The 14,322-nt window shown below is 40.0% G+C and overlaps 1 protein-coding gene across 3 annotated transcripts; it reads left to right on the forward strand.

The window, feature by feature from the left end:
• Positions 1-7,709: 7,709 nt before the first annotated feature.
• Positions 7,710-14,244, forward strand: adck5 (aarF domain containing kinase 5). 3 transcript variants are annotated; one of them, XM_027286902.1, is made up of 16 exons: positions 7,710-7,936; positions 8,909-8,998; positions 9,085-9,176; positions 9,278-9,427; positions 9,551-9,626; positions 10,635-10,835; positions 10,925-11,065; positions 11,347-11,460; positions 11,554-11,685; positions 11,789-11,872; positions 11,958-12,039; positions 12,190-12,268; positions 12,351-12,442; positions 12,537-12,789; positions 13,240-13,356; positions 13,435-14,244. In XM_027286902.1, exons 2-16 carry the CDS (start codon positions 8,996-8,998, stop codon positions 13,535-13,537), a joined length of 1,719 nt encoding a protein of 572 aa, XP_027142703.1. In that variant the 5' UTR covers positions 7,710-7,936; positions 8,909-8,995; the 3' UTR covers positions 13,538-14,244. The 3 variants fall into 3 exon arrangements, with proteins under 3 accessions (XP_027142703.1, XP_010739270.3, XP_027142704.1); XM_010740968.3 differs by lacking the exon at positions 8,909-8,998; XM_027286903.1 differs by lacking the exons at positions 7,710-7,936; positions 8,909-8,998; positions 9,085-9,176 and having other exon boundaries at positions 9,385-9,427; positions 10,640-10,835.
• Positions 14,245-14,322: the final 78 nt, after the last annotated feature.

The following is a 14,322-nucleotide window of genomic DNA, read 5'->3' on the forward strand; positions in this document are numbered from 1 at the left end:
GTTTACCGTTACCTATTTTTTGGAGGCCCGTGGGTCGTGGGCCCTTGAATTGTCCTAACTTTTCCCCCCATACGTATTTCTAAAAAGGTTTTAACTCTATAGCACTTTTAATTTTAGTTGTATTTTATTAATTGTATTTATTAGTTTTGTATGTACATGGTTTTTTTTTTTATGGCTTTGTTGTAAAGCCACTTTGGGTACCGTCTGGCTATTGTAAAGGGCTATATAAATAAACTTGAATTTATTTTTATTTTTTTAAATATAATTTTTATTACATTTCTGACATGAACACAGAAACAAACAACAAAACAGCATGGCCACAAAAAACAAATCTGACTACTTGTTGTGTGATATAGACACTGAGAATATCTTGTCCCTACATTAAAAGCTGTAAGAGTATCACTGGGAGGATGTGGGAGGCAAGTATATGCACATACACATATATACACAGTCACACATATCATAAGGAAACGCTCAGTCCTATTACATTAATTGCAGCGATGCAGCAAATACATATCGTAAGAAAAGAAGAGTAATAAAGAAAAACAACTTCATTGATTTAAAAGCCTTATTTTGAAGGCGGTTTGTTTTTCCGGTTTAGTTCAGGCTAAATGCGGCTGACTTGCTGTATTTGTGTGTGTACACGGACAAGCGAGAACAAAACGCGCTTTATTTATTTACTGTAATATAAATCCCAGTTTTTAAATAACAAACTCCACTCAAGCTCCTCTCCTAACCTTCCCTTGTTTTGTTTTTCTTTGCCACCACTTTCCATAAAGCTGGAGATGAGCAACCCACAGAGGCCTGACTGATGTAAGATGATGTCAACATACATAATACATCAGTAATGTCTCAGTGGCCCACGGGTGCGTCATTTACCTCCGGTTTACTTTGCAAAAATATATTAATATTTATAAAGTGCATCAGGTGGATTTGGCTCTGCTGAACGGAAGCAAGTTTATGAAATATCTTTGTTCATCTTAGTTACATGCACATGTCGTGTCCCACCTGACAGGCTGCGGTCAATAATGACGATTTTGAATGAAGCGAGTAAACACGGGGACAGTGGGCATACCTCGAACACCCGTATGACCTGTGACGCGTCCTGTCGGTACCTCCTATCAGAGAGACATGTCGAGATAGATATCCGCACACTGAACTTAACAGCCTACATTTAACCATTTTAACCACCTGCTCTGAAAAAGGTTTGCACCTTCCAATGAATCTAAAGTAAAAAAGAGAAAGCCTCGTGGTTTCTACAATAATTTATTATCAAACTGTTGAGGAGTGTGTGGGATCATCTTATGTTATCCCCTTTATTATCAGAAATCAGATTGAATAATAATACTTTATTAATCTCCGCAGGGAATTGTTTTTGTTACAGCAGCTCCCAAACGGTAAGTGAGGTAGTACGTGATGGCAAGAAAACAAAACTCAACACTATACACATATATGATACCTTTTATCCTCCACTCTATACACATGTATAAATAACAGTCATAAAACCAGTAACAGTAATAAAAGCCAAGTAACAGCGAACTATACGATAGTAAATCCAAAACGTATAAAAGAATTTAGTCTTTGTGAGACTACAGAGAAATACAGGATTCTTTAAAGTGCAGTATGCATGTGAGGAAGATTATCCTATCATGAGAGGAATACATTTACATAGTGAGCATGATGTGCCATCACGAACATTGGAAGCCAACAATGCTTTAACATGCACATTACACACAAGTGCAATAGCCGGTCTACATACACTGGGACTGTCAGGAAGTTTAAGTTAAACTTTTGTGGAAAATAGTGAGATACAAGTTTGTTTTTTTATGTGTTAACATGTCTGGAGGAGATCACAAAAGAGAAACCATGTAATAATTATATTAAGATAAAAATAACATAAAATTGTTGAAAGACACTACATTAACCCTAGAACACTAACGTCAGGTGATTTTCACCCACACAATTCTTGTCATGTGATTTTTCATTGTGTTGCTGCTGTCGGAGTTGTATGGGTCCATGGGTTCAGGCTGCTCCTGATGTCATTAATGGTGTTTGTTTCCCTCCTCCCGTCTATGGTTTTTTGCAAGAGGCATGCGTTCAGGTGATTTTCACCTGACATTAGTGATAGTGGCCATTGAGTGCCATTTTTTGTCTGCAGAAAGACTGTGCCTCACCAGACAAGCTCACAATTCCCAGGAAATGGGTGGACCAAGAACAAGTTCCCAGCTCCATTAGTATTTTTGTTACTTAAAGGATTACCTGATTTTTAAATATTTTGCTGCCTTTTTTAAGGTTCCCCCCATGGTACGTTTTTTTTGTTTTTTTTTGTTGTTTTGATATGTGGGAAATTAAAGAAGAGTACTACAATTTGGACATACAGTGTTGTATTTTTACATACTGTAAATGATATTGGATATTATATCGGGTAAAATATACCCGACTTTAGTGATAGTGAGTGCCATTTTTTGTCTCGCAGAAAGACTGTGCCTTCACCAGACAAGTCACACATGTCCCAGGAAGGGTGGACCAAAGAACAAGTTCCCGCTCCATTATTTTTTTGTTGATTAAGGATTACCAGATTTTCAATAATTTGGCTGCCTTTTTAAAGGGTCCCCCATGGTAACGTTTTGTTTTTTTGTGAATATTGTATATTGGGAATTAAAGAAGAGTACTACAATTTGGCATCATGTTGTACTTTTACATACCGAAATTGATATCCGGGATATTATATCGGGTAAAATATACCCAACGTAGTGATAGTGAGTGCCATTTTGTCTGCAGAAAGACTGTGCCTTCACCAGACAATCACATGTCCCAGGAATGGGGTGACAAAGAAACAAGTTCCCAGCTCCATATTATGTTTTGTTACGTTAAGGAGTTACCTGATTTTTAAATAATTTGCTGCCTTTTTAAAGGGTCCCCCATGGTAACTTTTTTTTTGTTTTTTTTGTTTTGTTTTTTGATGATTGTATATTGGGGAAATAAAAGAAGAGTACTACAATTTGGCATACTGTTGTACTTTTACATACCGAAATTGATATCCGGGATATTATATCGGTAAAATATACCCGACGTTAGTGATAGTGAGTGGCCATTTTTTTATTTCTGGCAGAAAGACGTGCCTTCACCAGACAAGGCTCACAGTCCCCAGGAATGGGTGGACAAAGAACAAGTTTCCCAGCTCCATTATTATTTATTTTTTTGATTTTTGTTTTTGGACCTTTTTTTTTTAATTTAATTTTATGTGAGAGTTTAATGGGGGGCGGCAGGAGCTCAGTCCATAGGACTTGGCTTGGGACCGAAGGGTGTCCGCTCAAGTCCCACATGGACGAAATAGGGAAGGTAGAACGGTAGCTGGAAGGGTGCCAGTTAACTCCTGGGCACTGCCGAGTGCCCTTGGCAAGGCACACCGCCCCCACGGCTCGCTGGCGCTGTCTGGGCTGGCTGCCCATCAATCACCTCCTCTCTCCATGTTTGCATGTCCGAATGCCGTTTACTGGCATGTGGTGTGTGTCCCGGGTTAAAATGGCATGTAAAATAAAAAGAGAGGTGAAAAATAATTTCCGTTTCCCATTGAGGGATTAAATAAGTATATCGTCTTCGTCTTCTCTATGTAGATTGGGAGTACTACAATTTTGGCTACAGTGTTGTAACGTTACATAAATTGATGAAAACTCTATTTTATCCGGGTTATTACATTATGAAGCGATGTGTAACGAATTTGATTAACGGTAGTTTTTTTTTTTTTTTTTTTTTTTTAAGCAGGAAGAAAAGCGAAAGCGGAAGTAGCTGGGTTTCACCCTCCTCGCTCCGCCGTGCTCGCGCCTCTTCGGCAGCCTTAGCTAACGCGGCTAGGTCTCCGATCAATGAAGGAGGTGGTGCGTTTACGTGCTTAATAAATTAAACACAGGGGAACAGGGAAGGGCACTTTAGATGTCATGCATCACGGAGAGGCTGCTATTTTTAACAACACAGGAAAACATGACCAAGAGACGAACAGAGTGGGTAAAGATAGTTAAGAAAAGGGTACACGACGGTTTCTTGGATGTCTGTTTTATATATTGATTTTACAATAATTCCTTAACATAAACTGCTGAGGTGCCTTTAGGTAAGCGTGTTTATTTCTGCTGTGAAGATGGACATTTTTTATAATATTTTTATTACATTTTCTGACATGAACACAGATAACAAACAACAAAACAGCATGGCCACAAAAACAAATCTATGACTACTTGTTGTGTGATATAGACACTTGAGAATATCTTGTCCCTACATTAATAAGCTGTAAGAGTATCACTGGGAGGATGTGGGAGGCAAGTATATGCACATACACATATATACACAGTCACACATATACATAAGGAAACGCTCAGTCCCATTACATAAATTGACAGCGATGCAGCAAATACATATCCGTAAAGAAAGAATAGTAATAAAGAAAATAACAACTTGATTTGATTTTAAAGCCTTTATTTTGAAGGCCGGTTTGTTTTTCCGGTTTAGTTCAGGCTAAATGCGGCTGACTTTGCTGTTATTTGTGTGTGTACACTGACAATGCGATGAACAAAACGCGCTTTATTTATTTACTGTAATAATTAAATCCCAGTTTTTAAATAACAAACTCCACTCAAGCTCCTCTCCTAACCTTTCCCTTGTTTTGTTTTTCTTTGCCACCACTTTCCATAAAGCTGGAGATGAGCAACCCACAGAGGCCTGACTGATGTAAGATGATGTAACACATACATAATACATCAGTAATGTCTCATGTGGCCCACGGGTGCGTCATTTACCTCCGGTTTACAGTATTGCAAAAAAATAATAATAACCTATTAAAGTGCATCCAGGTGGATTGGGCTCTGCTGAACTGAAGCAAGTTTCTGAAATATCTTTGTTCATCTTAGTTACATGCACATGTCGTGTCCCACCTGACAGGCTGCTGTCAATAATGACGATTTTTGAATGGAGCGAGTATAACACGGGGACAGTGGGCATACCTCGAACCACTCCGTATGACCTGTGACGCGTCCTGTCGGTACCTCCTATCAGAGAGACATGTCGAGATAGATATCCGCACACTGATACTTAACAGCCTACATTTAACCACCTGCTCTGAAAAAAGTTGCACCTTCTAATGAATCTAAAGTAAAAAAAAAAATGAAAGCCTCGTGTTTCTACACAGTTGACAGGAGTCAGGTGCAACCTGTTGAGCAGCTCTCTGTGGGTTGGACCCCCTTTAATGGCTGGTTTGTTTATTATTCACTTCACTTGGATGTTTGGCCTTCACAGTTTCACATCATCTGTTTAAGTAGGAGGTTTCTCCGTGCTCACAATAAGAATAATAATAATAATAATAATAATAATAATAATAATAATAATAATAATAATAACTTTCTTAAGCTTTTATCTATATATTTCTTGCTTGTGATTAATTTATTATCAAACCTGTTGAGGAGTGTGTGGGATCATCTTATGTTATCCTTTATTATCAGAAATCAGAATTGGAATCATAAATACTTTATTAATCTCCGCAGGGAAATAGTTTTTGTTACAGCAGCTCCCAAACGGTAAGTGAGATAGTAAGTGATGGCAAGAAAACAATAGCAAGAAAACAAAACTCTAACACTATACACCTATATGATATCCTATTTTAACACTATATACACATGTATAAATAACAGTCCAATAAAACCAGTGACAGTAAAATAAAAGCCAAGTAACAGCGAACTATACGATATGTAAATCCAAAAGCTTATAAAGAATTTAGTCTTTGTGAGACTGTACAGAGAATAAACTGATTCTGAAGTGCAGTATGCATGTGAGAAAGATTATCCTATCATGAGTTGAATACATTTACATAGTGAGCATGATGTGCCATCACAACGACTTTGGAAGCCAACAATGCTATTAACATGCACATTACACACAAGTGCAATAGCCAGTCTACATACACTGGGACTTGTCAGGGAAGTTTAAGTTAAACTTTTGTGGAAAATATGAGATACAAGTTGGGAAGTTTAAGTTAAACTTTTGTGGAAAATATGAGATACAAGTTTGTTTTTTTTTTTTTGTGATGTATTTAACATGTCTGGAGGAGATCACAAAAGAGAAACCATGTAATAATTATTATTAAGAATTAATAATAACATAAAATTGTTGAAAGACACTACATTAACCCTAGAACACTAACGTCAGGTGATTTTCACCCACACAATTCTTGTCATGTGATTTTCATTGTGTTGCTGCTGTCTGAGTTGTATGGGTCCATGTGTTCAGGCTGCTCTCTGATGTCATTAATGGTATGTTTGTTTCCCTCCTCCCGTCTATGGTTTTTGCAAGAGGCATGCGTTCAGGTGATTTTCACCTGACATTAGTGATAGTGCCATTTGAGTGCCATTTTTTGTCTGCAGAAAGACTGTGCCTTCACCAGACAAGGCTCACAATTCCCAGGAATGGGTGGACCAAAGAACAAGTTCCCAGCTCCATTATTATTTTTGTTACATTAAGGATTACCTGATTTTTAAATAATTTTGCTGCCTTTTTAAAGGTTCCCCCCATGGTAACTTTTTTTTTGTTTTTTTTGTTTTGTTTTTTGTGACATTGTATATTGGGAAATTAAAGAAGAGTACTACAATTTGGCATACAGTGTTGTACTTTTACATACTGTAAATTGATATCCAGGATATTATATCGGGTAAACTATACCCGACGTTAGTGATAGTGAGTGCCATTTTTTGTCTGCAGAAAGACTGTGCCTTCACCAGACAAGTCACACATGTCCCAGGAATGGGTGGACCAAAGAACAAGTTCCCAGCTCCATTATTATTTTTGTTACGTTAAGGATTACCAGATTTTTCAATAATTTTGCTGCCTTTTTAAAGGGTCCCCTATGGTAACTTTTTTTTTGTTTTGTTTTTTTGTGATATTGTATATTGGGAAATTAAAGAAGAGTACTACAATTTGGCATTCCACTGTTGTACTTTTACATACCGTAAATTGATATCCGGGATATTATATCGGGTAAAATATACCCAACGTTAGTGATAGTGAGTGCCATTTTTTGTCTGCAGAAAGACTGTGCCTTCACCAGACAATCACATGTCCCAGGAATGGGTGGACCAAAGAACAAGTTCCCAGCTCCATTATTATTTTTGTTACGTTAAGGATTACCTGATTTTTAAATAATTTTGCTGCCTTTTTAAAGGGTCCCCCATGGTAACTTTTTGTTTTTGTTTTTTTGTTTTGTTTTTTGTGATATTGTATATTGGGAAATTAAAGAAGAGTACTACAATTTGGCATACAGTGTTGTACTTTTACATACCGTAAATTGATATCCGGGATATTATATCGGGTAAAATATACCCGACGTTAGTGATAGTGAGTGCCATTTTTTATTTATCTACAATTTAATGCAGAAAGTCTGTGCCTTCACCAGACAAGGCTCACACGTCCCAGGAATGGGTGGACCAAAGAACAAGTTCCCAGCTCCATTATTTATTTTTATTTTTTATTTTTGTTAGGGCATTTGGTACCTTTTTTTTTTTAATTTTATGTGATATTGTATATTGGGAGTACTACAATTTGGCATACAGTGTTGTACTTTTACATAAATTGATGAAAACTGTATTTAATCCGGATTATTACATTATGTTAGTGATGGTGTTACTAATTTTAACTTTAATTTTTTGTTGTTTTTAAGCAGGAGAAAGCGAAAGCGGAAGTAGATGGGGGTTCACCCTCTCGCTCTGCCGTGCTCGCGCCTCTTCGGCAGCTATGCTAACGCGGCTAGGTCTCCGATCAATGAAGGAGGTGGTGCGTTTACGTGCTTAATAATTAACACACAGGGGAACAGGGAAGGGCACTTTAGACTGTCATTCATCACGGAGAGCGCTGCTATTTTAACACCCCAGGAAACATGACAGCAGAGACGAACAGAGTGGTAAATATATATTTGTGTGTATACTCTTAAATCCTGCATGCTCGGCTCGGTTAGCGTAAGTTGTCAGTTGAACAACGGTTACCTACGTAAACTGTAACCAGCCGGTTAGCAACAAGACACAAACAGGCTGAGGCGAAGTGTTTAAAAATCCTGTGTTAGTGTTGTTGTTTGCGCATATTTGTCAAGGTTGCTCAGCTGTTTTGCCTCAGCAGGCAGCTGTAACTTAGTTGACTAACAGCTGTTAACGGTAAAAGATGTGTCACATGATGTCAGTGTGTGTGTGTGTGGATCAGATCAGATCAGATCAAACAACAGCTGCTTTATTCATTCCTGCAGATGCTGCACAAAAAAACAACATTAACAACTTAAGCACATAATTGTGAAACTCTCTTTCCTCCTCTTGGGTCTTGTTGACTTGACACAGAGTTTGTTTGATATTTTAAAGCTCAGGTCCCTGACATCACTGCTATCTATCTGTACATCAATTTGTCAGCACTTAGGAGACATTTTGTCCCTCAGATACAGACAGGGAACAAAAACAACAAAGTACCCCCGGCTGGTCAAATTCAACCTTGATCTAGACCCCCTCCTCCTCCTCCACACACACACACACACACACACACACACACACACACACACAGTCTACTGCTATTACTCAACAGTCTGCCTTGTGAATCAGGCTTGATATTAAGTCAGATCTCTGCTGATATCTGACCACGAAGAAGGTCGACTCAGTCAGGGGAACCCAAGGATTTACCAAACCTCCATGATTTTATAAAAACAGAAATGCATCGGCACGTCTAGTCATGACATAAGCTCGTTTTCCTGCCTCAGTTGCGACGATTTTCTTCTTCGTATGGTTCTATGTTTGAGTTTTGGACAGTGTTTAGTCGTGGAAATGATTGGCAGATTAATCAGGAACGCAAATAATTAGTATTTGCAAGCTGACTTAACTTAATAACACCATCGCAGCAGCGGCCAGAAAGCCACAGGACTCTGCAGAGAGAAGAAATCAGAATATAAGCGCGGGATTTGAGCATAAACCATTAATAAATTAAAATGGTGAGAACCAAAGTAATCTGTTCACAAGTTCCACATGTGTTTGTAAGATTAATCCGACGTGTGTTTCGCTCTTTCTCTCTCCGTAGTTACGGTTGTGTCTGCGTCACATGGCTCTGCGCAGAAGATACCCACATCCTGGTTCCTCGTTCCAAACAACCAGATCCTCCAGTTCACTCAGGTGCCAAGCAGCAGCTGAAGCATGACCACAGATTCACCGTTCTGTCCTCGATGATGTTGTTGACTTGATGAACTTTGATGAGACTTTTGTCCTGTTTCCAGGGACGGTAAGCGCAGAGGACTGTTGTGGAAGACACTTTTTGGCCTGTCCGTTGGCGTACCTGTGGCAGTGGGAGTCCACTATGCCGTGTCAGCACCGAGAGAGAGGAGGAAGATGAAGATTGTGGTTGAAGGATTTGGTCGCTTGTTCAGGTTTGTCAACATATGTACCACATGACCACCAACGGACTTGCTCACATCATCGTTCACATCACGTCACGTCACAAGTCAAATCCAAAGCTTTTAAAGCAGAGCCTCTTCTGTGTGTGTTCTCAGATCTCTCTCTGTGGGTATCTTTATCTCCGTGGATTACTGGTGGACCACCAACGTGGCTCTCCGTGGTCTGGATGAGGTAAGTTCCATCTAACAAAAATCGGCCCAAGCCTGATAGCTTTGCCAACCTCTGAACCGTCTGATGACAGTCTAGCTTTTGAGGGCAACAGCCAATGTTGTTGCCATTGGGTGTTCTGATATCTGGGCCAAGCAACTTGAGACGTGAGAATGGAGTTGGAGGTAGGAAGAACCATCTATGACCGGATTGTTTCACAAGATAAATAAAAAAATAAAATAAAATTGGTATCAGATGATAGACGATGGGCTCCAAGATATATGTTCCGCCTACTTTCCTTTCTACATGGACCGTTTACCAGCATGCAAAGCCAGATGAAACAAGATAAGTCAAACACTATTCAGACTCCAAACAGAAACCACAATGCTTCAGACACCCAAATCTTCATTTATTCATATGCAGACTCTATTTATAAAGATTATACCTTTTTGTTTCTACTGTTAACAAGCCAAATTTAGCAGAACCCTGAATAATTTGACGATGACACGATCAGTCAGTCTTTTCTCTATTATCACTGTACAATGAATCTTTTCATTGGTCTACATGTCACCTCAGCCTCTGGGAAGTGGTGACTGGTGGCATTTGTTGCTATTTTCTGACAATTTCCAGGCAGTTAATCTAAAAAAAAAGAAAAAGAAAAAGATTGACAGAAAAATCAGCAATGACTATAATTAGTTGCACTCCTCCCATTAATTATATAAAGGATGTTTTTATTGCTTTTTACATCAGCCACGAAAATGTCCGAGCATGAGCTGCAACATTTGTCCAAATTCCTCTGTGGTCTCACACAGATATCACACATTACTGAACATGAGGCTTCAAGAAAAAGTACAAAACATAACTGTCAATAACACAAATATTGATAAGTGTCTCCAGTTCACATCTAGCCAGGGACCTTTGCTGCCTATCATCACCGTTATTCAGAAACTTGACTCTTTCTTTTGATCTCTGGCTCTGACGGTGTTAATCATGAATGGACAATCATGTCTCATTGCTGTCCTCCCCTGCTAGAGCAGCCCATCCTACTTGGCTGAGATGTCAGCCTGCCACCAGAGGGCAGCAGAGTTCATGGTGGAAGGAGCCGTGAGGAACGGCGGAATATACATAAAACTCGGCCAAGGTCTGTGTTCTTTCAACCACCTCCTACCCCCCGAGTATATCCGCACCCTGCAAATACTTGAAGACAAGGCCTTGAACAGGAAGTACAAAGAGGTGAGAACTGCAACACAAACAGGGGCACACAGTTCAGTGTCGGAGGACAGCTTGAAATTTCTCAAGATCGTGTTTGTCTCCGGGCACAGGTGGATGCTCTCTTCCAAGAAGACTTCAACAAAACTCCAGAGCAGCTTTTCAAAACGTTTGACTATGAACCCATCGCTGCCGCCAGCTTGGCTCAGGTTCATAGAGCAGAACTGTTCGATGGGACTCCCGTAGCCGTGAAGGTAAGTGCTGATTGTGGCTTGGACTCCAAAGTAAGACGTCACATTGGAAACATAGCACAACGTGTAATGAGCAGAATCAGACCTCGCCAATCCAAGTTTTATTTACACCAACCGTGAGAATTTTCACTTTCAGTCAGGGGGAAATACAAATCCAGTCATGGATCTTTTTGTTGTTGTTGCTAGAGTACTTTCTGTCTTTGTCAGTGAAGGGTGGGGGGGTGGACTGTCCAAAGTGTTAAAACCTTCAAAAGCCTGTTTTTGTCAAATTCCTGTCCCCACAGGTGCAGTACATCGACCTTCGAGATCGGTTTGACGGCGATATCAGAACACTGGAGATCCTTCTGGATATTGTGAAGTTCATGCACCCAAGCTTTGGTTTCCGATGGGTCCTTAAGGTCAGAAAAATCTCATTTAATCAAGTGTATAAGTCTGGGGGTTGGGGGGGTTTAGACAAAATCAATAATAGGTTTTCATTGGATTTTCTGTAGGACTTGAAGGGTACATTGGCTCAAGAGCTGGACTTTGAAAACGAGGCCAGGAATTCTGAGCGGTGCGCAGAGGAGCTGAAACACTTCAGTTTCGTTGCTGTACCCAAAGTGTTCTGGGAGCAAACAAGTAAGGTGAGTGTTTTTATTAATGGTACAAAACAAACCAGACGTCCATCCTTTACTTGGCTAAAGCTTTTTTTTTTTTTTTTTCATTTTTGTTCTCTCCTTTTCAAAGAGAGTGTTGACAGCAGAGTTTTGCGACGGTTGCAAAATCAACAACGTGGAAGAAATCAAGAAACAAGGACTGAGTATGAAAGATGTGAGTTGACGCGCTCTACAGAACGCGTGATATTCAAAGCGAGCGTATTAGCATAGACTTACTTCATCAAATATTTGTTTTCCAGGCTGCAGATAAACTGATCCGAACATTCGCTGAGCAAATATTCTACACCGGTTTCATCCATGCTGACCCGCATCCTGGAAATGGTGGGTACATCAGCGAACATCAGGTGTACTATAGAGATGTTCAAATATAATTTTAGAAACAGTGTTGCTGGTGCCTTTTTTAAAAGATCATGATGGTTTTAAAAGCAAACAGACAGGTCATTGAATATTATTCATAATCTGTGTTGGCAGTTCTTGTGAGACGAGGTCCCGATAACAAGGCAGAGTTGGTGCTCTTGGACCACGGCTTGTACGAATACCTCAGTCAACGGTAAGATTTGTCTGAATCTGTTTAATTAAAAAAAACATTTGAGAGACTCTTATGAGCTCAAACTGTGACCTTTTCACCGTAGTGACAGAGTGGCTCTTTGTAAACTGTGGAGGTCCATAGTCCTGAGAGACGAGGCAGCCATGGAAAAGTACTCCAATGCACTTGGTGTGAAAGGTCAGGACACCTTCCCTTAACGTATGTCATTGATTTTTTTTTTTTTTTATACTCAAAGATTATCACTCATCTTCTTAATTTCTTCCCTCTGTAGAGTACTTCCTCTTCAGCGAGATGCTGCTGCAGCGACCCATCAACATGCGGGAGCTGGGTCTGTCCAACATCCTGAGTCGAGAGGAGACCACCTACATGCGCAAAATGGCCACCCAGCGCTTCGACAGCATCATGAAGGTGCTGAAGTCGATGCCTCGGCCCATGCTGCTCGTCTTCCGGAACATCAACACAGTCCGAAGCATCAACATCGCTCTGGGAGCACCGGTGGACCGCTACTTCGTCATGGCCAAGAGGTTAGTGGAGCTGTTTGGTGATTGATTCACAGCATCAAATGATCCTAATATGTAACTCCAGGGATCAATATGGTTAATGCAGTACCAGTGTCAGTGAATCAGGGATTAACTGCCATAAATGTTGAGATTTAAAATGATTCACCTGTTGAAGCTACAACACATTCAAGGCTCTTTGCAGGACTTCAGCAACACTGTTAGTTTCTTGATGTTTGGGTAACTCACAACCTCAGCATTTCTAAGAAACCTGGGTACAGCTCTGCATAAAAAGGCTGATTAGTTTTTCCAGACTTAGTCCGACTGAAGTCAAATTAAACTCGTGAAAAAGAGCCAAGTAAATCCACACCACTCTCACATCCATTAAGTTGTCTTTGTTAAATTCTCAGTCCAGAGCAGTGTGTTGTCTGCCGTGTTGTGGTTAAAAGAGTGTTGCCGAATGTCCGTCTTGTTCAGTGCGGTGCGTGGCTGGGGGAAGATTCAGGCGGAGAGGGCAGGAATGCTGCCCCAGTTCTGGGTCTTCCGCTGGGTCAGGACAACATGGGAGAGCCTCAAGTTTGAACTGGCTTTGAGGTAAAGACTCATTCAGTTTGAGTTTACAGTTTCCCATCTGGAGCTTCCAAATATTAACGACCCGACTGCTTTTTACAGATGGGAGCTGGCAACGATGAGCGTGACCCGTTCGATCGTGAACCTGCTGTCGTACTTCGGTCTCCTATCTCTGGACGCAGAAATGTACGAGTACCTGAGATAGTGCTCGCACTCTGAAGGAACGGACAACGAGGAGCTGTCCGAAGTTCTCATGTAACCCAACAGCAGGGAGCCTTTCACTAGTGTAGCAGCTCCAAAAGCTGCGAGTCATGGTGCTGCTCGACTGGGAACGCTCGTTTCCACGCCAAACCATCCTAAACTCTACTGTGAGACGTGACTTCTTCACGGTGGGTTAGAACGGATTGAACTGCAGGACTGTACAGCATCAAACCCACATCCGAGTAGCCTTTTGTTGTTTTTAATAACTGTATTTAGAACTTTTTAATTTGTTTTAGTCTAATCTTAGCACAGCAAATTGTTTTGAAATGCAAATTTGAGTTATTTAAGTTGCAATTTGTTTTAAAAAAATTAAGTTTATTTAACCAGATGATGTTTTGTAGTAGCTGCAGCATCCTGGCTAAGCAATACATCATAGTCTTTGTATATTATGTATGTGTATGATAACTCTACCTGTTGTAAACAAGCTACACACAGCCGTGTTAAGAAAACTCTTTACAGGTTGTCTTGGAAGGAAACTAAGTGAATGTTGAATGAAGTCGTGTTCAGAGTTACTTGAATGAAAGCTATGTCGTTGGTGTTTTGGTCTCCTCAGTTTATCTGCTGCACTCCTTGCAGGTCCCTGTGCCACCTCACCAAATATTTCAAAATGACTTTAATTATGTTAATAAAATCTTCTACCTCCTTTTTAAAGGCTTTTCTATTTTAATCAATAAGCACACACACTCACAGGTTTGTGTAAATTACTTTTACTGATTTGTTTTTATACAA

The sequence above is a fragment of the Larimichthys crocea genome, chromosome XIII, assembly GCF_000972845.2.
Source record: "Larimichthys crocea isolate SSNF chromosome XIII, L_crocea_2.0, whole genome shotgun sequence".
NCBI classification, from domain to species: Eukaryota; Metazoa; Chordata; class Actinopteri; family Sciaenidae; genus Larimichthys; species Larimichthys crocea.

Coding starts and splice junctions, on each gene's coding strand:
- adck5 (XM_010740968.3), top strand. CDS start 7,913: ATGACAGCAGAGACGAACAGAGTG. Junction 9,627..10,634: donor CTCTCCGTGGTCTGGATGAG/GTAAGTTCCATC, acceptor CTCCCCTGCTAG/AGCAGCCCATCCTACTTGGC. Junction 11,066..11,346: donor GGACTCCCGTAGCCGTGAAG/GTAAGTGCTGAT, acceptor CTGTCCCCACAG/GTGCAGTACATCGACCTTCG.